The sequence below is a fragment of the Lepus europaeus genome, chromosome 1, assembly GCF_033115175.1.
Source record: "Lepus europaeus isolate LE1 chromosome 1, mLepTim1.pri, whole genome shotgun sequence".
Classification (NCBI taxonomy): domain Eukaryota; kingdom Metazoa; phylum Chordata; class Mammalia; order Lagomorpha; family Leporidae; genus Lepus; species Lepus europaeus.
The window spans coordinates 174,837,447-174,864,614 of NC_084827.1; the positions used below are offsets into that span (position 1 = coordinate 174,837,447).

At 48.7% G+C, this 27,168-nt stretch overlaps 1 protein-coding gene across 1 annotated transcript in view; it reads right to left on the reverse strand.

Moving 5' to 3' along the window:
- DNER (delta/notch like EGF repeat containing) overlaps positions 1 to 23,495 on the reverse strand; it is a 396,414-nt gene extending 372,919 nt beyond the window's left edge. The window contains exon 1 of the mRNA XM_062193179.1: positions 23,217 to 23,495. Coding sequence (XP_062049163.1) covers positions 23,217 to 23,495 — 279 coding nt within the window. The remainder of the gene's footprint in view (positions 1 to 23,216) is intronic.
- Between the last annotated feature and the right edge of the window lie 3,673 nt (positions 23,496 to 27,168).

A 27,168-nucleotide genomic window follows, 5' to 3' on the forward strand; every position in this document is an offset into this window, starting at 1 on the left:
AATTGGGCAGCAAGTGTCTGGCAAGTTTCAGTTGTGACAAAGAATCTTACCACTCCTCTGCCGTGGCAAACCCACATTAGCAGACACCCGAGCTGGAAACACTTCATCTTAGGTCACAGTTTTCCCCAGAATAGTACAGAGTGTTGAGAGCACCTCCACAACAGAATACAGCAAAGAGGCCCTGCTGGGAAGGCCCAGTCCTGCCACGTGGACACGGTCAGTTCCAGGCCACCTTGAGACCCAGAATGTCCTCTAGTAATTCACGGACATCTACACTGGACTCAATCCCGTCCAACCTAGACTTGTCTGAAGCAGTCAACAATGGCGCCAACGGCACTCATGCAGCTTTGAGATTTTGCAGCCTCGGCCACACTGAGCAGGCCTCTCTCCTCTCCTCTAATTGTGGAACTTTATGGAGGAGAGAAGGAGGGTTTCCCCAGCAAGGACTTGAATACTGAGCTGTAGCAGGATAAGGGTTGCTGCTCCCACCAGAGACATCCTCTGAGAACCATCTGTGGGTTCCTGGGACCCTTTGTCTGTAGTTTGTGGGAGATGCCACTAGATGGTAGACTTGATTCTCTTCAGGACTTTGAGCCTCTAGGTAATGGGGGGAACCAGTCACAAAATGCTTCCAACACTAGGACCTTGAATGTCACATGTGGGCATTTAATCTTTAAGAGTGATTCCCAGGAGATCTAAGAAGACATGTGTCACCTGAGCTCATATTTAAAATAGACTCAATTATCTAAGTTTAATGTGTGCAACCTTCACCTTTGGTACCCGTGGCCCTTCCACCTTATTTGGCCTCTCTCCTCCTTAGCCCTGGGCTGACAGTGGCTTCTTTTCCATGTAGGGGGTTCATTGATTTCCAACTTTGCTTCTACCAAAGCCACTGAGTTGATGGCTTTGGTGGAACCATGACTTTCTAATGATGCAAGCGTTTTGACATTATTTCTCCTGTCAAAACCCATCTAAACATATGTAAAGTTTGAAACCATTTAAAAATATGCTTCTGCACACAACTTGTTTTTGCTTTGAAGTGTACCAAAGAAAAAGAAGGGGGATGAGAGCATTCATATCAGGGTACTAGAACGCACTAGAATCATAACTTAGAAGGATACCAAGTCATAGAAATAGAAATATAGATGTTGGACCTCTTGAACTCCAACTACCCACCAGTGTGGAACTCTCTTGGTTCATACGCATTCTAAAAGCATATACAAATACATGCATGTTCCCTTTAATCAGGGGCATCTGGGGAAGTGGGGAGGGACAGACACCACCAATGGCCCTCTCTGGCTCCCCAGGAGAACATAGGAGCTCTTACCATTGCGATGACCATAGTCTTCAAAGCAATCCCAGGGACATGAGAGCCAGCCTTCCATCATGCAGCTGACATAACTAAGTTCCGGAAAGGCTAGGTGGGTTGGCAGAGGTTCGACCACAAGCTACGAGAGTACGGCCTCTCGATGCACTCTAGAACTCTCTCTAGAACATTCGAGGCTGGTGCTACTTACAAGTTTGTTCTTCCATTAAAATACAGAATCCCTAACGGCAGCAATGTTTGACAAGTATGATTTGAGTAATTACATTTGAAGGCTATAATTTTTCCTCTTCAGTGGGTCATTGTAGTCTCAGAATATTTACGAATAAATCTTCCAAATGATCAAGCCCAAGTGTTACAGTTTCTTCATTCTCACATATCAACTAAGCAGTCAATCAGGCAGCCAACTAACTCCAGTAATTTCCCCACAGAAACATGTGCAATGTAGGAATATGTCTTGTTCATTAGGCATGTGTCACGTTCCATAGAAAATAAAGCCAAGAGGGAATTACTAGACAAAATCCGATTGATCTGATTCAGGCAACAGAAGACATATCTCACCTTCTCTTAAGCAACAAAATTGCAACTTGGAACACACTGAAGCAATGGATTCTGTCTCTCGCTAATGACTAGTGATGCTAAGTGTTATTTCCATGTGCTTATTGGCTATTTGTATAGGTCTCTGAAGAAATGGCTATTCAAGTCCTTTACCCATTTTTAATTGAGTTGTTTGGTTTGTTTGTTGTTGTTGTTGTTGTTGTTAGTGTTTAGGAGTTCATTATGTATTCTGGATATCAATTCCTGATCAGACATGTGATTTGCAAATATTTCTCCCATTTTGTGGGTTGCCTTCCCACACTGTTGATAGTGAGCTTTGATGCACAGAGGTTTCTAGTTCTGAAGTCCAACTTACCTATTATATCTTTTATGCCTGCGCTGTAGGTGCCTATCCAAGAAATCACTGCTTTCCTCATTTTCGACAACGTTGACTGTTTTTCAGGAATACGGGCTAGGTATTTCGTAGGATATCCCTCATTTGGGATTTGTTAAGGGCTTGGGTTATGGGTTTGCAAGAAGAAACCACAGAAGTAAAGTGTCATTCCCACCATGTCATATCAGAAGTACGTATTATCAACATGACTGTCTCCATCAGGTGACCCTGATCACCTGACTATGGTGGTATTTGTTGAGTTCCTCCCCCACAGATCATTCTTTTGTCCTCCTTTCCCACTGAATTCTTTAGAACAGAGTCACTGTGCACAAACTACACTTAATGAGCAGGGAGAGAGGCTCCCCTCCAGAGGGAAGAGTGAATTCATAAACTGTCCGAATCTTTCCACACAGGAAAGTGGTCAATTTCCCTACATGGATATATTGGGAATCCTCATTTATAGTCAGTTGTCTTGAGCTTGTCTCCAAAAAAAAAAATCAAACTCACTCACTCTCTCTCTCTCTCCCCTGCCCCTCATAAATGGCCAAGTCAGAGCCTGGGTTTCCCAGTTCCAAGTCTCATGCCTCTTAGTCCATCCACCACTCAATGGACCCCATCTGCAGCCTATAGGAAGTCTGCACAATGATCACTCTAGCCTCAGAGTCCTCAACTGATGAGGCAGCCTCATCCACCTCCTGAGGTCCTTCCATGATTTTAAGTGCTGCTGTCACCACATGGAGATGAATGCATATCAGATAAACATTCTAGACAGCTCTAGAATATCAGACACTAAAGCACATATGGATTTTCTAAAACTAGGCCAGCCAATGTGTGCATGAGAGAGGGAGAGAGAGAGAGAGAGAGCGAGTGAGCGAGCAAGAGAGCTCTTACAAGTCCTCTTTAAAGAAATATTAATGGAGGCATCTGGAAAACATCATGCTGAGTGAAATAAGCCAGTCCCAAAGGGACAAATATCATATGTTCTCCCTGATCGGTGACAACTAACCGAGCACCAAAAAGGAAACCTATTGAAGTGAAATGGACACTATGAGAAATGGTGGCTTGATCAGCCCTTGTCCTGACTGTTGATGAAAAATTTAATACTTTATCTCTTCTAGTATTTTTTTATCCACTTAATACTATTGGTTGAATTCTTTAATTAACACACAATTATTCTTAGGTGTTTAAATTTTAACTGAAAAGTGATCCCTGTTAAATATAAGAGTGGGAATAACAGAGGGGGAGATGTGCATGCTCAATCGGACTTGCCCCAAACGGTAGAGTTAGAAATATGCCAGGGGATTCCAATTCAGTCCCATCAAGGTGCCATGTACCAAGGCCATCTCACTAGTCCAAGTGATCAATTTCAGTTCACAATTGATCATACTGATAGGTCTAAGAGTCAAAGGGATCACATAAACAAGACTAGTGTCTGCTAATACTAACTGATAGAATAAAAAAGGGAGGCCAGCGCCGTGGCTCAACAGGCTAATCCTCCGCCTAGCAGCGCCAGCACACCAGGTTCTAGTCCCGGTCAGGGCGCCGGATTCTGTCCTGGTTGCCATTCTTCCAGGCCAGCTCTCTGCTGTGGCCAGGGAGTGCAGTGGAGGATGGCCCAAGTCCTTGGGCCCTGCACCCCATGGGAGATCAGGAGAAGCACCTGGCTCCTGCCTTTGGAACAGCGCAGTGTGCCGGCCGCAGCATGCCAGCCACGGTGGCCATTGGAGGGTGAACCAATGGCAAAAGGAAGACCTTTCTCTCTGTCTCTCTCTCACTGTCCACTCTGCCTGTCAAAAAAAGTAAAAAAAAAAAAAAAAAAAAAGAAGAAGAATAAAAAAGGGAGAGAACGATCCAACATGGGAAGCAGGATACACAGCAGACTTGTAGAATGGCAGATGTCCTAAAGAGTACTCTGGCCTCAGAATCAACCCTTAAGGCATTCAGATCTGGCTGAAGAGCCCATGAGAGTATTTTAGGCATGGAAAGCCAAGACACTCAGGCAAAAAAAAAAATGACCTAAATGAAAGATCTCTGCGAGTGAGATCCCAGTGGAAAGAACAGGCCATCAAAGAAGGAGGTACCTTTCTCTGAAGGGAGGAGAGAACTTCCACTTTTACTATGACCTTATCTAAATAAGATCAGAGTTGGCGAACTCAAAAGGCTTCCATATCCTTGGCAGCTCATGGCAAGAGCCTAGGGTGATTACTGACACCATAAACAAGAGTGTCAATTTGTTAAGTTAACAACAGGAGTCATTGTGCACTTGCTCCCCATGTAGGATCTCTGTCCTTAATGTGTTGTAGTATGCGAATTAACAGTATAACTAGTAATCAAACAGTACTTTACACTTTATGTCCTGTGTTGGTGCAAACTGTTGAAATATTTACTTAGTATATACAAAATTGATCTTCTGTATATAAAGATAATTGAAAATGAATCTTGATGTGAATGGAATGGGAGAGGGAGTGGGAGATGGGAGGGTTGTGAGTGGGAGGGAAGTTATAGGGGGAAAAAAGCCACTGTAATCCAAAAGCTGTACTTTGGAAATTTATATTTATTAAATAAAAGTTAAAAAAATAAAGATACATTAAAATATTTTGAAACTATCTTGTCCTGATTTGCTCCCCAATGTAAGGTATTATCGCTTAAAATGAGGACAATAGAGATCAATGTGAGCAATGAACGTTAACACACAGCCACATGACAAGTGCCCTCCAAGGAGTCCCGTCAATAAACACATAGGAGCAGACAGGAGGAATTTGCTTTTAGTAAAGAATGCCCGCAACCAGAAAGGCAGCTGGGCATATTGGACTACTGTTGCTTTCATTTTTTTTAAAGATTTTTTATTTATTTATTTGACAGGCAGAGTTACAGACAGTGAGAGAGAGAGAGACAGAGAAAAAGGTCTTCCCTCGGTTGGTTCACCCCCAAAATGGCCGCTATCGCTGGAGCTACGCTGATCCGAAGCCAGGAGCCAATTGCTTCCTCCTGGTCTCCCTTGTGGGTGCAGGAGCCCAAGCACTTGGGCCATCCTCCACTGCCTTCCCAGGCCACAGCAGAGAGCTGGAGTGGAAGAGGAGCAACCAGGACTAGAACCCGGCACCCATATGGGATGTCAGCACTACAGGTGGAGGATTAACCAAGTGAGCCACGGCACCAGCCCCAACTGTTGCTTTCACCATCAACTGCTATGTCTCTGCCTTCTGGAAATATTATCTCAACTTCCTTTGACAAAAAGACCTCCTTCCAGTCCTGGGCCACATGTTTGCATGGGACTACCCATGGACGCATGTCCCTGGCCTGGACAAACAGCAGAATCCAACCCCCTTGACAGCAAAGACTGGTTCAGAGAGGCACATGGAACCACATCAGTCCAGCCAAAGCCCATCCCAGGACTTTCCAGAGCAGCTGGAATGGGGGCTCTCTGTTCCCCTGGGATTGCTGGCCACAAAGATGCTATGAGCTGGGAGCTACCAAGGTCTGGTATCTGAAAATGAAGCCATTACCGAGGAGAGTGGAGCTGAGAAATGCAGAGTGACTGAGCTAAGCCACCAAAGACTCCTGGGCCTTCATCATCCAGTCACTTCCTCTCCTGCTGACACTATTTGAACTGGGATTTCTGATGCTTGCAACCTAGAGAGTTCTAACTAAATACCACAAATGTGGAAGAACTCTCACCTGTCCTGGTCTTCCAACCTCTAGGGCCTTCAGCTTTCTTGTCTGGAAGATGGAAAAATGAGAAGTCACTTGCTCACTAAAGTCCCTATAGGCATTCCCATATTTATGATACTATATGTCTATCCAATAACACACACACACACACACACACACCATTGTATTCCTGGTCTACTCACATACATGCAAACACAGAGATGCACACTCATCTTAACATCAGTACTTCTATTGGCTTTTAGCCATGGTGAGTCGAGTTTCCAGGCTGCATTTCACAAATGACTGTGCAAACTAACTATAATCTTTAAAAGCTCATTTTGCTTTTAGAGGACTTCTTTAAGTTAAATCATAAAATTGCACTTTAAACAAATGATTATTTCTGAACGTATTAAGCAAAATCATTAAGCCATGCAGAAAAACTGCTTCTGATCTAAATAAGACTGGTTTTATGAGTCCACCTTAAAATAATGGTCCAGCCATCTAAGATGTCTTAGTGGCCAGAATTTAAAATGACACCACCATCACCATTAACACTTCACAATTTCAATTCATTCCACATGGTCTTCAACGGAACAAAATGTTTCTGAGAACTGGGACCAACACTTTGTATAACGGATTCCTCCTACAGCACAGAGATGAGCAGACACCTGTGAAGAAAGCCCTACCTTTGGAGACAGGAGATCCCAAGCTCAACTACCCCGCTGTATGGCCTTGAACAAGAATCTCTGTCCAGGGGCTGGCGCTGTGGCAGAGCACGTTAAAGCCCCGGCCTGAGGTGCTGGCATTCTGTATAGGCACCAGTTTGAGTCCCAGCTGCTCCATTTCCGATCCAGCTCTCTGCTAATGTACCTGGGAAAGCAGCAATGGATGCGTCCAAGTGCTTGGGCCCCTGTACCCATGTGGGAGACCTGGAAGAAGCTCATGGCTTCAGATCAGCTCAGCTCTGGCCATTGCAGCCATTTGGGGAGTGAACAGTCAATGGAAGACCTCTCTCTCTCTGTGTGTCTCTACCTCTCCCTGTAACTCTGTATTTCAAATAAATAAATAAATATTTAAAATAAATTAAAAAAGAATCTCTGTTCAGTTCCCACTCTAATCTCATCACCTATGACCTACAGTAAATGTCCCATCCAAAGAAATGTGATGATTCAAACACAAAATATAAGGGGGGCCAGCACTGTGGCACAGCAGTGAAGTGCCAGCATCCCATATGGGTACCAGTTCAAGACCCGGCTGCTCCACTTCCCATCCAGCTCTCTGCTATACCCTGGGAAAGCAGTAGAGGATGGCCCACGTCCTTGGGCCCCTGCACCCATGTGGGAGACCTGGAAGAAGCTCCTGGCTCCTGGCTTCGGATCGGTGCAACTCCGGCCATTGTGGCCAATTGGGGAGTGAACCAGAGGATAGAAGACCTCTCTCTCTCTCTCCCCCTCTCTCTCTGCCTCTCCTCTCTCTGTGTAACTTTGATTTTCAAACAAATCTTTCAAATATAATAGATAGATGGATGGATGGATGGATGGATGGATGGGACAGGCCCTAGCATGCAGCCATTCACACAGGGAGCTGAACCCTGAACTCGACTCTGAATTCCATAAGAACACACATGCTATCAATCCCCCATGCCTGCTCCACGGAGGACTGTCTTCCATGCTTTGCAACACCCAGAGACCCGTGGAGGGAGGTTCAGCAAATTATAATCCTAACTCTCACACTCATCTCTTTGGCCTTCACTTTCTTCTGCAAAATTAGTGAATTGGTCAGGGTGAATTCCAGGGTCCTCCTTGCAGCTCTAAAAGTCTATGAAATGCATTGCTCTAAACGTCTATACAATGCATTGCTGTAAAGTTTATGAAATGCATTGCTGTTGTAGCCAACCCTCAGAAATCACCTGTGGAAGGGTGACATCCCCAGATTATTAACATTGCATTGAAAAATGAAGAACCTCATTGTTCCTCTCTCCCAAAAGTCCACACTTCGGTGTCACACGGTGAACAGGACAGGGTTGGGAGGGTCTGAGTTGTGTGAACAGAGTTAGGTGCTGAGCCAGAGTTTGTGCTGAGCCTGGGGCCCTGACCATGCAATTGTTTTCTCTACATCTATGGCCTCAAATCGTCCAGAATTACCGGAACCGCCAGCTCCCTGATGGTGCTTTGTTTGCTTACTTGTTTATTTGTTGGGGGAGTGGGAAGTGGAGACCTGCGCATTAGGAGCCAAGCTGAGCCCCTGAAACACCCCATTCACACTCCCTCGCAAACCTCATGCTAAACCTCACCATCTAAACTCAAACCCTGAGGATGCTCCCAAAGGCTCAGGTTATGGGAAGCGGGTAGCCGGGTGCTGGTTGCTAAGCAACAAGTGATCTTCAGTCCTTCAGCCCTGCTGCAGCTTCTCTGTGAGTACAGGGGTCCCACCCCTCAGCCCACTCAGACTTCTCATGTATTCTGAGCTCATTAGAAACGAGCGCATGAGTGCCCTCCAGCCATCCCCAGGAGCTGGTCCTCTCATAAACAGCTCGGCTGGGATGGGCTGGCTCTCTTTCCCCGTGCCTGACAGCCGCCAGGCCCTGGGAGAAGGGAATTGTGCAGGGCATGTAAGGGTCGCCTGGCCAGACACCAAAGACTCTGCTCGGGCCCCGTGCAGCCCTCCTGATCTGGGCGGCTCTGCATAACTTCTTCCAGCTTTCTGGCCTCCGTTTCCTCTTTAGTGAAGAGGGCGACTGGACCGATGACATCCAGGGCTACTTCTGCAAGGTGGCTCGAGCGCTCTGTTTCTCCCAGAGGAGCCCAGCTGGCCACCAGAACCAGATGAGGCACGAGTCGGCAGAGGGCCCGGCTCTCCTGAGAGGTGGGGCCTTTCCCTGAGGAGGCCGTGGAGGGGGGCCAACAGAACGCCATGGGATCTTGGCTACAGAGCAGGCTGGAGTGGAGCTTCTGGGATCCTGGGCCAGACAAGGACAGGCGCAAGGAGAAAGCCGTCCGGCTGTGAGCTGAGGCTGCAAGTAGGCACCCAGGGAGGACACTGGGCTCGGGTTGTGTAAGAAGATAACACAGATGGAAAACCATCTGGTGGCTCCTCAGAAACATAAAATATAGAATCACCGTATGACCCAGACTCTCCACTCTTACATATATACCCAAAAGAAATGTGAACAGACTCAAACAAATATTGTACAGGCGTGTTCACAGCAGCCAAAGCGTAGAAACGGCTCATATGTCCATCAGCAGATGGAAAACAAAAGCGTGGTGTATACACACATGTGGAATATTATGCCATCGTGAAAAGGAACATAGTACTGATATATGCTGCTACACAGACAAATCTCAAATGCATCATGTCAAATACAAGAAGCCAGACACAAAAGATCACATATTGTATTACTCTAATCACATGAAATACCAAGAACGCACAAATCCACAGACACAGAACGCAGATTGGTGGTTGCCAGGGATTTTGGTGGGAGAAGCAGGAAATGGGGGAACAGTGCCTAGTCAGCATTATGATTTCCTTTGAGGATGATAAAAATGCTTTGGAACTAGATCATGAACGTACTAAATGCCACTGCTTTGCTTTAAAATGGTTACTTTGGGGGCTGTGCTGTGGTGCACCAGGTTAAAGCCCTGACCTGCTGCGCAGGCATCCCATGTGGGCACCAGTTCAAGTCTCGGCCACTCCACTTCTGATCCAGCTCTCTGCTATGGCCTGAGAAAGCAGTAGAAGATGGCCCAAGTCCTTGGGCCCCTGCACCTATGTGGGAGAACAGGAAGAAGCTCCTGGCTCCTGGCTCCAGATTAGCTCGGCTCCGGCCATTGCAGCCATCTGGGGAGTGAACCAACAGATGGAAGACCTCTCTCTTTCTCAGTCTCTACCTCTCTCTGTAACTCTTTCAGACAAATAAAATCAATGTTTTATTTTTTTAAAGATTTTTATTTATTTATTAATTTGACAGGTAGAGCTACAGACAGTGAGAGGTAGAGACAGAGAGAGGTCTTCCCTCCACTGGTTCACTCCCCAAATGGCCACAACAGCCGGAGCTGTGCCAATCCAAAGCCAGGAGCCAGGTGCCTCCTCTGGGTCTCCCATGTGGGTGCAGGGCCAAAGCACCTGGGCCATCCTCCACTGCTTTCCCAGGCCACAGCAGAGAGCTGGATGGGAAGAGGAGCAGCCGGGACTAGAACCGGCGCCCATGTGGGATGCCGGCGCCACAGGCGGAGGATTAACCTAGTGTGCCACGGCGCCAGCCCCCTAAAATCAATCTTTTAAAAAACGCTACTTTTACATTATGAGGATCTATCTCAATAAAAACGTTTTAACTGTCACAGACACAGCGGATAGGTCTTGGGGTCATGAGGAGCCATGGGCACAGCAGGATCATCCATCGTCTGGGACGGCAGCACAGGCAACACTCCCGGATGTTGCTCTCTGGGCACGAAGCTTCCTCCTACTGTGTGGTGGTCAGAGCACGCACAGAGAAGGAGGAGAAGGAGGAGCCACTTCTTTTCAGGTGCTGGCAAGCGCATCCCGCGGGTAGCGGCCCTTCATTGGAAGAAGGAGGTAGTCTACAGGTGGGCCCTGAACAGAACAAAGAGCCCTTCTGGGAAGGAAGAACCGACTGCAGCCGAGGGTATTTTTAAGGGCTCCACGTGCAAGTGGAAGGCAGACATGGGGGTGGGGGAACAGATGGGCTGAACAGTCCCCACCAACAGCCTGGTCGCCTGCCCTTCTGGGTCTCCCGGACCACATGTGCATGTCAACCTTTTGTCCACATGTGCGGGAGAAAGAACAGAAGACGCATGAGTGAGTGCTCACGCTAGCAGGGAGTTCTGGGTTCTGGAGAGAGGGTTTCGGAGGTCCTCGAACTCAACACAGACCAGCAAAGCGTCTGCAGGCTCCGCTGGAAGACAGGGGAGCAGAGGAAGCAGCCTAACATCGCCTTGCAGTGTGTAACAAGTTCATGTTCAGCGTCGTATATTAAGGTTGGACATGATAATACATGTTTTGTTTGGGATACAAAAGGGAGGCTGACTTCCTACCCTCCCTGAGTAAAAGGAAAAAAATATTACATTTACTTCTCTCCAGCTGAGTTTATTTGGGGCCTCACAGAAATGCTAATATTAGTTCTCACTTCTCTGTCTCTCCTATTGTTTCTCTCATTAAGAGGCTTTTCTATAGAAATAAAAGAACTCCATTTTGAACAACCCCTCCCCCCCAAAAAAGCCAATGGCCAATTTTAAAGAGAGAAAATGAAGACAGAGAACCACAAAATTCCCTGGCCAGAAGAAAGGAGGCTGCTCTCAGGGGGAAAGAGCTAAAAATATAATTGGAAATTAAAGCATAAGGGAAATTTGCATTTTGCTGAATATTAAGCCTGTCTTTGTGCCCCGGCCTGGATGAAGAACACATTTTGAAATCAGACCATTTCACCATCCAGGACTTTTAAGAAATACTCTGTTATCCACTAATGCCACTCAAATTACCTTGGTGATTTCAGCAAAATACTAAGGCAACCATGCCAGCTATTAAAGGAAAATGTGCTGAGTGGTTCTTTTTTTACAAACGAAATGAAGAATCTTGATAAAATGCTTGCAGTGTTCTAGCCTCAATAAAAAGTCAAGAGAAATTAAAAGTATCCAAATATGAGTTAGAGAATCTGGGCCAGCGCTTCTAAAGATAGCCATAAACTAGGGCTATTCTTAATTGTAGGTTCCAGAGAAGATATCATGGGATCGGTCCTATCAACATAAACCTTGGCCAAAACAGACTTCTCCAAAAGCAAACTCGTGGCTTCGATCAGATCCTTCTCAATATATTGTCCAGTATGGTAATCAAACATAAGAGCTCTAATCAAGTCCATCAACCATCCTATTGATGACCTTGGCTAAATAAGAACCAAAGATTATAAGCTTCTAAAGGATAAAAAATTCCCACACAAAGTAAAAAGAGCCACGATAAAGAAAAAATATTTGGGGCCGGCCCTGTGGCATAGCAGGTAAAGCTGCCACCTGCAGTGTTGGCATCCCATATGGGCGCCAGTTCGAGTCCCAGCTGCTCCACTTCTGATCCAGTTTCCTGCTAATGCACCTGGGAAGACCGCAGAAAATGGTCCAACTGCTTGGGCTCCTTCCACCCACATGGGAGACTCAGAAGAAGCTCCTGGCTTCAGATCGGCCCAGATGCAGCCATCTGGGGAGTGAACCAGCAGATAGAAGATCTCATTCTCATTCTCTCTTTCTCTCCCTCTCTATTTCTCTCTCTCTCTCTAATTCTTCATTTCAAATAAATAAATCTTTAAAAAAAAATCTGACACAATTCCCTTGATTAACAAAGAGCTATCACAAATCAATGAAAAGAGTGCAACCCAAAGAAAATCAGGCAAAAAAAAAAAATCCAAACTTGACTGAGCATCCTACACTGGAGCCATTTCACAGCCCAGGCTGGCTCCTGGTGCCTTAGCTCACGCCCAGAAGGTTCCATGTATCCAACCAGCTTCTCCTTCCTCCATTCCAGTAGCTCTTCTACTGGTAGTTAGCTTTTTTTTTCCACTAAACTCTTTACCTAGAATAGTTAATCCTCTGTATATAATGTTAAATGAAAAAAGGCAGATAACTTCTTACAGAATTTCTTGACAGGTGTGAACCATCCCCCAGGCAAACATATCCATACAAAGGCATCTTGGGACAGGACAGCCACATAGTTTTGAAACTACTCTTAGAGCCCAGGTTAGGAATCCTAGAACTATCTCCATGAGAAATTCTATCCTGGTTTTTGGAATCCTTGTCCTGTCAACATGTGCTTGGGAGAACTGCATTTCCCTGTCTCCCTCTTCCATGCCACTCTAAAAGATAAGCTCCAAAGGGTCTAGAATAGCCAAAAACAGAACAAACTCACAGAACTCACACAACCTGATTTCAAGACTTACTCAAAGCTACAGTCATTGCAAGACAATGTGGGACTGGTAAAAAGATAGACACCCATTCAATGGAATAGTCCAGAAATGGACTCATATATATGACCAAGTGATGTTCAATGAAATAATTCGGTAGAGATGGTCTGATCAACAAATATTTCTGGAACAATGGACTATCCATGTGCAAAAACAATGAACAAAATTACACGAAGTTGCCCCATCTACAAATATTACCCCCAAAATAACAGACCTAACTATGAAACCTAAAACAATACATGAGAAAACTTGGAAGGAAAACAGAAAGGAATTTTTGTTCAGTGTTAACAAAACATCTAACCCTTTGGTTAGATGAATATTTCTTAGGACATAGAAAAAGCACAAAACATAAAAGAAAAATATTAGTAAATCTGACTTCATCAAAATTAAAAGGTTGCCCTTTGAAAAATACTGTTAAGGAAACAAAAAACCACAGTTTGAAAGTATTTGCAAATCACATATTGAACAAAGGATCTGTAACCAAATGATGGGAAAACTTCACAGCTCATTTGAACAGATACTTCATCAAAGAGGCGAGAATGGCAAATAAAACCTAAAATGATGTTCAGAATCATTAATCATTATGAAAATGTAAATTAAAACCACAATGTGATATCACGCACTTATCGGAAGAGCTAAATATGCACCACCAACAACACAGCAAGAATTGGCAAGCAACTGGCATTCTCATTTCTTGCTGATAGGAAGGTAAGAGTATAGCTATTCTGGAAAAGAGTTGAGCAGTGTCTTATAAAAGTTTCCTGTGCATTTATTGTATAGCCCAGTAATCCTACAAAATCCTATGGATTGACTCAAGAGAAATGAGACATATGAATCTTTAAGGCAACTTGATCCATCATCATCAAAAATTGGCAACAAACCAAATGTCATCAGGTGGTGAACAGATAGCCAAACTGCGGCACATCCATTCAAGTGGGCGACTACTCAGCGATGGTAAGAAGCCAGGCTCTGGCACATGGAACGACCTGGATCAACCTCAGAAGCCACTGTGCAAAGGAGGAAAAGCACATGTGGGATTATAGTCAGATGCCATGTGGCAAAGACCATGCTACAGGGGCAGAAATCAGAACAGTAGGCGCCAGGGGCTGGGGAGATGTGGGTGATCCCCGTGAGGCCGCCTGCCTAGCCCACACAGTTAGCCTGACTGCTGGCAGGCAGCAGGAGCCCCAGACGCGTCTCCCCCACCCCCGCCTTCTTCCAATCAGGTAAACAGCGCCCAGGCGTGGCCCAGGCACACCTGGAAAGCTACCCTAGCTGAGTGACCTTCAAGCTGATTGAAGAAGCATAGTGGCACCAATACTGGCTTCATCCTATAGAATTAGTGTTGCCCTGAAGTAGTTACCCCACCTGCCTGCCCTTTGAAAGGTGTGCTTGCTTGTTAATAAAGTGGACATGTTCACCGAAACTTGTCTCCAGAACGCTGTCACCCCACCCGTGCCGACAATGCGTGGGCACGTGGGATGAGCCTGCAGGGAGACGGCTGGCTACCCAGGGGCAGGAGGACATCGACGGGAGTGAGCGTGTGGCAGTTACACAACCGTGCCAAAACGCAGAGGTGGGGGCTGAGAAGAGCCACGCTTGTCATATGTAAGTGACACCTTAACAAATGTAGTAATGCTGTGAAAAGTGTCTAGGAACCCTTCGTGGAGGGGCATGTTGATCTGAAGTTGCAGGCTAGGTTTTCTTTTCATTGCCCTCTATGAAATCTTCCCTTTCTGAGGTCACGCCCTGAGGGCACATTTAAAACACTTTCTCTGCTCTAATGCATCCATTTTTCTTGAAAAATTAAGCACAGGACTTTGTTCCAAAAGACTTTTTTGCAAAACTGTGACCCAAACACTCTGGGAAACCAGAGATCCTTTCCCCTTGGCCCTATCAGCCGACTTGCTGCAGACCCAGGGAAACCGGGACAACACACTTGTCGTGTTTGGGGATTATTTCCATGGCACAATGTCTTCCATAAAGGAGTTTCAATCCACCTGAGAGACCCAAAAGCAATTACGAAGCCTCCTTTAAATTAACCAGGAGACCCAGATAAGCACCAGCAATGAAATTTGCTTTCAGGGGCTGTGAGCTGAAAAGGCCAGACACGCTTCCCTTTAAGTGTACCGATGTCATTTCTCAAACCCTCACTCTTCATCCCAACCTTACAGCTTTCCCTAAACTGGACCCACTGGAACTGCGACAGCTAGCTCTCCCCTGCCCCAACCCCACCAGTCTGTCCTCACCTTGAAATCTCAAGCCAGGGAGTGGTCAGAGGCGAGGAGAGTAGAGAAAAGTAATGACACTCAAAGCCACAATGCCTGGACTCACCTGGCAAACACCCAGCTAGAGGACCCCAGCTTCCTTAGCCATTAAACGGGGGGGCCGTATCCGTTTGGAGAAAAAGAGCAGCCTGGGTTGAAAGAGGACCAGCTCTGTGGCAGGTGTTACAAATGGGTCTCTTACCCCCACCCCCATCCTATTCATGAATCAGGAAATGGTGTGTAGGGAAGACAGTAACTCCGTCCTGGGTCCTCACCCAGATTCCACATCCCCCCAAGTCACCCTGCCCTTTCCTGCGGCGTGCACCTGCCTGGGGACAGAGCACGATGTGGCGTCCACACTCACCAACGGCACCAAGGGTGTGGACTGGGGAGCTGACGGCAAATGAAAAGTCCAGGTCTGCACAGGGAGACTCTGGAGAGTCTAGCGATTTGAAGCCCAGGGCTCTGTTTCTCTTTCTCCTTGGGTCAGCCCGGACGGACGTGGGGGTCAGCTCTAATCATCAGGAGGAGAGGCTGGGAGGGCAGGAAGAGGAACAGGGCGAAGGGGGAGGAGCCTGCCGCGGAGCCTCCAAAATCACATTGGGAAAACGAACTCTTTACAGGAACACTCACATTTGGGAGAGGGTCAACAAATTGCCTCCTTATCAAAGCCGCATAATAACCACGTGCAGCTCTGCAGGCCAGGTGTCTGTGGCCACTGCCCAGCCCTGCCACTGTGCATACTACAGCCTCATGGGTGTGGCCTGAAGTTGGAATTTGACGTGATTGTAATGCATGTAGTTCTCGTTTTTCTTTCCACACATTTACAGATGTTAAAACTCATTCTTAGCTGGGAGGATAAACTGGTCCATGCTTCAGAATCCTTCTTCAGGTCACGGAGAAAGTAAAAACTGGGGCAAGCACCTGCGGTGCAGGAAATTAAGCCACCGCCTGCAGCACCAGCATCCCAATTGGGCACTGGTTTGAGTCTCCGCTGCTCTGCTTCCCATCCAGCCTCCTGCTAATGCACATAGGAAATCAGTGGAAGAAGGCGCAAGTGCTTGGGCCCCTGCACCCATCTGAGAGACCTGGAAGAAGCTCCTGGCTTTAGCCTAGTCCAGCCCAAATGCCTGTAACAGCCATTTGGGGAGTGAATAAGTGAATGAAAGATCTCTCTCTCTCCCCCTCAATCTCTCTCCCCCTCTTCTTTAAAATAACTATAAATCATTTTAAAAACGAAAACTTAATCAGAAATACTAAAATCCAGGGATACTACATACCATCTTTTTTTTTAAGATTTATTTATTTGAAAGAGTTACAGAGAGAGGTAGAGACAGAGAGAGATGTCTTCCATCCACTAGTCACTCCCCAAGTGGCCACAATGGCCGGAGCTGAGACCAATCTGAAGCCAGGAGTCAGGAGCTTCTTCCAGGTCTCCCACGTGGGTGCAGGAGCCCAAGTACTTGGGCCATCCTCTGCTGCTTTCCCAGGTACATTAGCAGAGAGCTGGATCAGAAGTGGAGCAGCCAGGACTCAAACCAGCACCCATATGGGATGCTGGCACTGCAGGCCAGGGCTTTAACCCACTGCACCACAGTGCCAGCCCCCAAACCACCTACTGAAAGATACTTTGCACTTCCCAAAACAGAGATGGCACCAGAGAGTATTCTTAAATGCTAATGTCTGCATGTGCACCCCTCCTGATCACAGCCCTGGCCCACAGGTCCATATTTGCCCCATGAGACCCAGAGAGGTACCCCACTCAAGCTGGTCAAGTTGTTCAGCAGCATTTACAGAGAGCCAACTGTATGCAGAGCCTGCACTTGGCACCTGTGTGCCCTGACTCACCTCAGGGCAGAGCTGCTTTGGCTGGGGGAGCAGGAAGGGGCCCCTCCTTTTGCACACAAGGCCTCTGAGATGCACATCACAACCGCTGACTGCAGCGCATTCGATTAAAAACTATTAGTAACTCCTTAACCTGCTCAAGGCGCCCAGTGCACGTTCCAGTTGCACATTGTGAGAGGAGCCAGAGGCAGCCCCAGTGGAAGTGAACACTTTCCATCAGGTGTCACCTGTAGGCCAGGCACTGGGCTAGCCTTTTCCAACACCAGGACAAACGTCACAGTTGGCACCCGGGTCCCATGTTCACAGATGAGGAGCTAAGCCTCAGAGGAAGGAACTCCTTATCCAAGGGTACCCTGAAACAGATTCCAGCCCAGGACCGATGCCCACTGCAAGTCCACTTAGAGATGAGAAACTGAAACCACTTGTGAGCCAGGAAACCAGGACTCCAGACCTGGGCACCTCTCAGATGACAATGACCAAGCACAAGTACGATGAGGGCTCTCCCGTTTCCCTGCCATGTGCTAGGTGCAAGGCAGGCCCTGGGGGAGACAGGAGAGCCTCAGCAGACAACTGAGTCACCTGGTGAGCATTTCAAAGTCACCAGGGCCTGCGCCCTGCTCCAGGACAGCAACTCAGAATCTAGGGGACAGGAAGTTGGATGGAGCCTATCACTCACACATGTTCAAGCTCCCAGGTGATGCTAGTAGGTAGCCAGGGTGGGCAGCCAATGTGGGTGAGGCAGGGAAGAGGGTAAACTTGAAGTCAGACTACTAAGCTTTGCCGTGCTCCTGGGTCTTGTGTTTGGGGCCAGGCTTGTGCAGCGGCTGCCTCTGTCATGCAGCCCTGACCACAGCTGCCTCCTGGGCTGATAAGGATATCTAAAAATACAACGCAGGATTCTGCTGCCTGACTCAAATGCCCTTCAACTTCAGACTAGGTTTCCTTTCTTGTTCGATGTTTGCGAAATGAGGGCATAAACAAAGCCATTTTCGATGGCACCATGTCATATGAGAGGCTTAAGCAAAGACGCCGAAGACAAGAATACATGTTTGTCAAGGGGCCAAGCTGGGAGAAGTGATGTTTCCGAAGAAGGCACCAAGAAGATGACGCACAAAATAAGAAAATCACTGTAATAACACCATGAAAATCAACCAACCATTGCCTCTTTTCTTAAAATACTAATCAGAATTTTGACAAGGCTTTTTTTTTTTTTCACTTCAAAGGAAAACTTCAAGTCACTGCAGATTTCCTGAGACATGGTTTATGCAATAAAACAAACTATGCATTTATAAAAATCATAACACAATTAGTCGTGTTCAAAACATGTTGTAGCGCGAGTCTTCTGCTCGAGAAATCTGAGTTTTTTCCTTGAAGGGGAACAACCAGACACCAAATAAATCGGCCCAGTCATATTCTACACAGGAGAACTGCAATCCTTGTCTTAGCACACCTTGTGTCTGTGGAACACTTTACTTTTTTTTCAAAATGTCTAAGAGTTAGCTCCCAACCGGCACTGTAGCATAGCGGGTGAGGCCTCTGCCTGCAGTGCCAGCATCCCATATGGGCGCCGGTTTGAGTCCCGGCTGCTCCACTTCCGGTCCAGCTCTCTGCTATGGCCTGGGAAAGCAGCAAAAGAAGGCCCAAGTGTTTGGGTCCCTGCACCTGCGTGGGAGACCCGGAGGAAGCTCCTGGTTCTGGATCAGCGCAGCTCCAGCTGTTGTGGCCATCTGGGGAGTGGACCAGCGGATGGAAGACCTAAGACCTCTCTCTCTCTCCCTCCCTCTCTCTCTCTCTCTCTCTCTCTCTGCCTCTGCCTCTCTGTAACTCTGCCTTTCAAATAAATAAATCTTTAAAAAAAAGTTAGCTCTATATCCTTCTTTATACTGATGAAAAACACGTTACTATGTTCTCACTCGTGAGTTGCATCATTCCTATAAAGAAAATCAAACAAAGATTATTAGTCCACTTAAGAAATATGAACACTGAAGTTCATGGCTATGAAATGATACTCCCAAGGTCACAAAAAGCTATTGGAAAAGCCAGAGAAAGAAGTAACGTCCTTGACATCTCAGCTGGTATGCGACATTTTGCGCACATCACGGTGTGTGTGTGTGTGTGTGCGCGTGCACATGTCGGCCAGTAGAGAAGATGAGACTGCAGGAACTAGAATTCTGTGTTGCTGTTAGCCATCCTCAATTGAAAATAGGTTCATCTGAAGCAGAGCTGTTGTTTCAAGTCAGCATGTTTAATCAGCAGGGAGGATTATGGAATCAGCTCAATGAGTAAGATTCACTTGCATAAAAAGCAGCTCCCAGCCCTTTCTTTGCCTCCAAGTACAGAAATTGACACATTTTTATTATAATTCCAAAGAAAACACTCCCTGGGGAACATGTAATAAAAAAAAAAAAAAAACAGTGACCGCTTGAATATTTGGCGAAGAATTATTTCAGTAAAATAGCTCTACAAACAAAATAGTACCTATTTAAATAGTCCCTAGTTTTCATGGATAGCCCAAAAGAAGGGAGGCATCTCTACCATTCAGAAAAAAAAAAAAAGAAAGAAAGAAAGAAAAGAGGGCCCAGCAGCCACCACCTGTGACACCTGTAACACCTGCCGGCTTGCCCAAATGAACAAGAAAAACAAAAGCGTCTCACTTTAAAGTGTGTGTGTGGGGGGGGGGGGGCTTTTTCAAACCAAACAGAAACACCTGAATTTCTTTTATTTCGCCTCCGTTTGCTTGGCCCCATGGTAAAAACACCTGCAGCAAGGTCTGGGGATTGTAACTCCAAGGTGGACGGCCCTGCTGCAGCTTTGGCTCTGCTGTGCCTTTGTATCCAGCTGAGCACAGCCAGACGCACTCAGGGTTTTCAAGCAAGGCCGGCTTCAGAATTCACCCAACCCTTTTTGATTGGCAGGACTCAAAGAGGCCACACAGATGGCAATGGCAGGGCCAAAGCTGCACTACCTTCTCAGCCCTGCACCAATTCCAGCCCGAACCCTTACTACCAATGTGGCACTGGGACAGTCCCTGAGCTATTCTGCATGTCACTTATAAAACGGCAGACGGGGCCAGCACCTAGAGCACAGGACCCCGCAAGGGCCAGGGCATAGCCAAGCCCACTGCAAAGTCCATATTGCTGGCATCTGGCAAGCGCTGGAGACAAAGTTTTGTCACCACCATCATCATCATGTCTCTGTGAACTAGATTTCCCTGTAGCTCTTTGCAATCAGCGACTTTCTCATTATTGAAGATATATAAGTATGGCAAGATGACCTGGGATATATTTTAAGTGTTGATGATTTTCACAAGGGTATCAAAATGGGAGACCTTGGATCTGCCTCCCAAGCAAAATGAGCTTCGGTCTGTTCACCTGACTCTAGGAAATGATATTAGCGGACACAGTAAGGGTCATGAGCATATGACGAGTGTGCACAAAATTGAGAACGGGGAGAGGGGACAGTCAGGGGGTGCCACAGGTGCTCAGGGACGTTCACCACTTCATTCACAGATTCCCCCCACAACCCTTATTGTGGACACCCACAGAGACAAGACGCACACCCACCCACAATTTGGTTTGGCTGTCAAGACTGCAAGGGACACACACTGGAAGGGAAGGGAGTTGTTCACTGCTGAGATACTGGGGCATGCTGGAAACAGCAGGCAGCCATCAAGGAAGTTGGAATGATGGGAGAGAGCAGAGAAAGGAGGCTGCCGGGGTGCAGCAGTGAGCGGGCTGGCATGGTCTGCACCTCCCGCCGGCACCGAAGGAGGGAGCACCTGACCACGTGGGAAACATAGAGGACAGACAGGTGAGGCTTCCACACAGCGCTGGCAGTCGGACAGCAAAACCTGGAGGCAGTCTCTTCAAGACAGCTCAGACGGCCGCCCCTCCTACAGATGCCAGAGCCGTGGCCCCAGAAACTGCGGCCGGAGCTCCGCGGGCTCAGCCCCCAGCCACGGAGAAGCTTCATCAAACCTTGCTCCACATTCACTCAAACCAGCAGTTTCTGATTTTCTTAAATTTCTCCAAATAAAAGAAAGTTCGGGGTTGGGTCTGAATGTTACCACTGCTGACACCATTGTCCGGGGAGGGGCGGCACTCATTCAGAAAACTCACTTCTTGGGTAAAATTCCATTATCAATTGATCCAGTGAGCTTGGGTTCTGTCCCAGCAAACATACTCCTGACAGCTGGGCCCATCACCCCTTCATCTGTAACTGTGTGCAGATCTCTCTCTCTCTCTCTCTCTCTCTCTTTCCACTCCCCCAACTTCTCTACTGAGACTGCCCTTTATAATGATGTTTTTAGTTCAGTTTTGATTCCATAGAAAATAAATCTCCAGTGTTATAGCAAGATCATAAGAAACTACATTAAAATCATCAGGAATCAAATTTGTTTGTTATGGGGCTCTGCATCATCTCGGTCGGTACGTTCTTCTGGGGAACCAGGTCCCACCAGGCTCCAAATCTGTAGCTGTGTCTACAACTCGGGACCCAGTACTGTGTGACTTCTCCGGAGGTGAGCACCCTGCCCATGGCCCAGCCTGCGACACGGCAAAACCGAATCTCTTTTGAAACAGCTGGTTCTGCAATATTTACGTATTAGTTCAGGAATTACACAGCAAATCCCAACTTAGGCCCAATCACAATATTTGTGCTTCTCTGTTAGTCATCTCTAGGAAACACTAAAGAACTCTTCCCGGTTCTTGGAGATGTTCTTACGTCTATTTTTGGAGTCCCCAACAACATCTGAGTGTGAAACTCCCATAGTCCAGTCCTGCTCCTCGCCTCCTGAAGCCGGTGTGGTTCCTCAGCTACTTTCTCCCGCCCATTCCCCACCCCACCCCCCAGCCCAGATCCAAATCAACCATTTCTTTCAAAACCAGAACTCAGACAGGTAAGCAGAACAGCAGTTTGACAGAAACAGGCAGTCAACTTGCTTCTTGCGGAAGTCACCTAAGTAACCACTCAATAGAGAACATTAGCATGAGTGCACTCTGGCTTTGATGTGCCATTCTTCCCAGTTCTGAAACAGCAAGATTCTGCTCGAAGGGTTAGAGTGACTCCAACAGACGTCTCTTTCCCCCAAAAGGCTGTCATGCCCCAAACCTGCTCCCACACTCCCATCACACACATTCTTGTTCATCATCTCCCCAGGAAATCTAAGGTGACTGGAACGAGTTAACAAAGACAAAGATCACACAGTGAAAAACAAGAGAGATTCAGGTCGATGATTTGCTATTAAAGAGGGGGAAAAGAGTCTAGGTTAGTAGCAAAAAATCTAGCCATCAAGGTCAAGCTTCTCAATCCCACAAAGAAAAGAAGAAAAGATCAGAAGAAAAGAAAAGGCATTTTCCTCCCATTCAGAGAAGAGCCTATTTGAGCTTTGTCAAAGTAACTCTTAAATCATTGTCAAATGTACAGGAAACAAACTCCCCTACCCTAAATGTAAGAAAGCAAGCATTTGATCCCAAATCTGTTCCCCATTCGCGTGGCTTCCTTTCATCGTTTTAGATCAATTCCTTGTTCCCTCGCCTTGGAAAAGAGACTTGCAGGTCTCCTACCCACACAGAGCGCTACCAAATCGCCTACTGAGGTGGTGTTAATAGGTCCCCACCGGCTTGCAGACTTGCAAAAACCCCATTTATTATGGTCCGCGTGCGCCCGGGGGTGTGCAGCCGCGAGGGGCGACCCCGCCAGCCCTGCGCGCGGTGCACCCCGCAGGCCTGCGGCCGCTCCCAGGCGGACGGATTAAGGGGCGAGTCGCGGAGCCCTCAGACAGAGAAGGGAGCTGCCGGACAGCCCAGCCCCAGGCCCACCACGCCCAGAGCCGGCGCCCTGACCCCGAACGGTCCAGCCGGACGTGGTACAGGAGCCACCTGGGCACCGACCCCCGGGCCGGGGACGCCAGGAGCCGGCTTCTCTGCGCAGCCCCGACAGGCACCGAGACCGCGCGCTGCCCGAGCCCGGCTCTGCCCCGGCCGGGAGGGGCTCGCCACGCGGTGCCAGGAGTTCCAGCCCCGGAGCGGCGCTCCCAGGGCCCCGGAACGAGGGTGGCCAAGGGGAGCGGCCCCGACTGGGTCCGCCTGGGAGTCCGCGAGAGGCCGGAGCCGTCCCTTTCCCGAAGTGGGAGAAGCCGGTGTCGGGTGCGCCGGGGCCCCGCGCCGGGCAGCGGCGGCGGAGAGAGCCGCGGGCCCCCTGCCGGCGCCCCGCACCGCGCGCGCCGCGTCCACTCACCTGGCAGTCGGCTCCGGAGAACCCGGCAGGACAGGTGCAGGTGTAGCCGGGCTCGCCTGCGGGGCCAGAGTGCTGCGTGCCGGGCGCGGGGCGCGGAGTGCACACACCCCCGTGGCGGCAGGGCTGCGCCGCGCACGGCCCGGGTGCGGACTGGGGCGCGGCGGGTACCGGGCTGGCCAGGCAGCCGCCGCGAGGCTCGGAGCACAGCAGCAGGAGCAGCGGTACGGCGAGCGCGGGCAGCAGCTGCGCACCGGGCGCCTGGGCGCGGCGAGGAGGCATGGCGGGCCGGGAGGACGCAGGAGCGGAGCCGGAGCGGAGCCGGAGCCGGGGCGCGGTGGTGGCGGCGGCGGCGCCGGACGCTTCCTGCAGCTGCGGGATCCGCGGTTCCCCGGGCAACAGAGGGGCGGGCCTGCGGGGCGGGGCCTGCGGGGCGGGGCGGGGCTGGCGGAGGCGGGGCCACGAGGCGATGCCCCTCCCCCTCCGGGACCCGCGGCCGGACTGGCCGGGAGGCGGTGCCCCGGCCCCCAGCCTTGGAGGGGTGTCGGGCTCGCGGTGCGTCCCCAGGAAACCCCAAGGGGCAGCAGCGGCGGCAGCGCGGGCCTGCGCGGGGCTTCCAGGGGAGCGGGAGTCCGCGGGGCCGCCCCCCGGCCGGGTCACTCGCCCCCTGCGCGCGCCGTGCCCGTGGAAGTGACCTTGCGCCCGCGCGGCCGCGCCGGCGCCCCTGTCCTTGGTGCTGACCGAGCGCGCGCCGTCGACCCCGGGGCTGGGGACGCCGGAGCCGCACGCGCTGGAGCTGGCGCGGCCCCGGGAGCCGGACTGGCCCCGCTGTTTGGCCCGAGGAGGAAACTGAGGCCCAGACGGGCTGGACTGGAACCCAGTGGGTCAGTTGACTCTGCGCCCGGAGCGCAGCCGGAGCCGCGGGCGCGGCGGTGCGGGGACGGCCCAGGCCAGCGCGGCCGCGGCTGTGTCCACCGGCTGGCCCTCCTCAGCCGGCAGGGCGCACGGCTACCTTATTCCCTCGTCCTCACCGGGGCCGTGTGAGCAAGGACACGTGGCTCCTCCCTGGGTTGACAATCTCGGCATATTGGGGGGGGGGGAGCACGAAGATGACCTTGTGACAGCTGGGCAGATGGGAGGTGACGACTGCACGTGACCGCACTCCCCCCCCCCAGCCCAGGGGCCCCCCGAAGCCCGCGGTGGCAGCGAGGGACGAATGCGGGGCTCTGCGCAGGGGGCAGCAGGTGCAGGCGCCTGAATTCCAGGTGGATCCGGATTCCCGCGACGCGGCCCTCACACCTGCTGTCTCATCGGAGACCTGCTCCTCTGGAAGAGCTCGTTTCTGTGCCGCGCCAGCGCCCCCTGCTGGCACTGGGCTCCCCCATCGGTGTAGAATGCGTTCTTGGCCAAAACTAACCTCTGCTCTAAATTCGGGGCTGCTGGCTCCCTCCCCTCAAAATGCAAAGGAAGAGAAGGAATTTTTTTAAGGTGGTAATCTAATTAAAATCCCATCTCAGTTGATTGCAATGTTACCTAAGCAATCCCTTCGTGTGTGTGAATTTCATTCCGCTCTGGTATTCGGGAGAATTGGCCGTGGTTTGTTTTCTGGATACTGATTTCTGAATTTTTCCAGTGTTCCTCTTTGTTAAGTGCTGTCTCTGTCTTTAATCTTTAAAAGCCAAATTATGACAGATACAATACAAGATCATTTTTCTCCAGGCTAGATGGGAGAGTAAATCCAGCTCACAGGTTGAGCCCTGGAATTAGTTTTGGATGACGGAACCTTGGTCCCCGAGTCACTCGCTGTCAGTGCTCTCAGAGAAGTGGGTCTTTCCTGTGAGCTCTGAAGGCTGACCTTTACATACTGACATTCCCAGCTGTCTATAAGATCCCCCAAATGCCCAAACTGATAAAACAATACAGGCTCTATGTTGAAGCAAAAGCCACCAATTCAATTATCCGGCCCTTTGTTCATAGTATTGCAAACCTGCTGAACATCAAATCTCCATCCTACCCCTTTGTCTTTGTTGCCACTATCACAGAATACCAGACTGGGTAATTTAAAACAATCAGAAATGTATTGGTTCGCAGTTCTGGGAAATGCAAGGTCAAGGTGCCAGCGTCTGCCGGGGGCCTTCTTGCTGCATCATCATACGGCAGGAGCTAGAAGAGCAAGAGATCACATAAGAGGAGGCCGGCCTTGTCCTATCGGAACAGCAGTAATCCCCCTGTGAGGCCAGATTCTGATCTAATCTCCACCTTAAAGTCCCTTCTCGTACTACTATTATAATGGCAATCAGGAGAGACGTCATTCATACCATAGCATCCAGCTCAGTTTCTTGTTTGATAGACTTCCTATTTTGATAAGCCAAGGGCAAAGTATCCAAATACTGTGACGATTTCAGCAAAGAATGTGATAGAATTTCTCATGACCACCTGTAGAGAAAGAGGGAGTGTGAACATATAAAGAAAGTTCAGTGAACTTGGAACTATTCACAACTGTGGTTCGAACATACCATTTACTGGATTATCACTAGGCTAGAGGATCTAAGAGGTGGAGGCTGCTCCAGCTTGGGTCCTTGAAGAAGAAGGGTGTCGTGAAACAATGGGAACATGTAATGAACATGTGGTGTGAAAAAGAAAGAACCCATTGTCGTGGTTAGCCACTGAGTCCCGGTGATGTTAAGTAACTCAAGGCCACACATTAGGAAGTGGCAGGACAGAGCTGACGGCTCCCAAGGAGCCATGCAACTTGAGCAACTAGCTCAGGTGTGCTGCTCCTGCCACACAGAACGCTGGGTCCCATTAGGGATTTCAAGGCTTCTGAATTCCATGGAACATCAACGCTTCAAGAAACATTCTGGGACCCATTTATTTGCATAGGTCTAGCCTAGAATTACAACTCAACTGCATTATAACCATAGGGTACTGCTATAAAATTGTTAAAAACCAATACTAGTATAATTGTCTTTATTTGTTACATTTTGTCACAACTGGAGAAAAACATCTTCCCAAACCACCACCAGTTCATGAAGCAGAATCTGAAAACCACTGATGAGACATCCCTCTTACAATGAGGTTTTCACACTCTGACCCCCAGAGCATCCTGTGGGAATATGGACCTGGATGCACAGAGCGACAGTCTGTGGAAACAGATTCAGAAGGACCTGCAAAGGTTCCCTAGTGTGACCTCCTCAGCACTTGAACCAAGACCCAAACATTTACCTGGGGTGATAGTTGACCTTCAGCTTTCCTAGAGCTGTATAGGTGCTTCTATCACGTGTATGTCAACTACCTTCTTCCCGAAAGCATCTAAATTTTCTGCATTGGCCAGGTGATCCCCACATCACTCGCTCTCTGCACTCAGAGTTCTCTACAGTGATGTCACATCGACTGCTTCTTCCCACATTCAGTTACTCTTTAATGATTCAAGGGATCATCTCTGCTCCCCGCAGAACATGAGCCTGAACACTGGGTCCAAGCTAGAGTCACCTTAAAAGAAAAAGTCAGCCACACCCAGAGAAGAGACACATTGCCTGGTGACAACCTTCTGTCATGGAGAACAGCACCAGCCTGTTTTGCTCAAAACAGTGCTATCAGGACCTGTGAGGGCATTGAATGAGTTACTTAGTCTCTCTGACACTCAGATGCCATGTATAATGACAGAAATCTGAAATCTGTGCTTTTTGGAGCTTTGGGAGAATTCAATGAAATGGCAATGTATAGAGTATTTCTCATGTACCAGTAGTATTTTACCACTAGTATGAGTAAATTTTTTCTATATTATCTCATTTAATCCTAATGCCAGTACTGTGAGGTAGAAATTATAATTTGTGTTCAATTAAAAGACAAAATTGAGGTGAAATGAGGCAAAGTCAAAGGTTTGACATCCCCAAGATTGCCAGTGTCATGGCCAAGACTCAAACATAGAAATGAGTTAGGAGCCCTAGTTTGT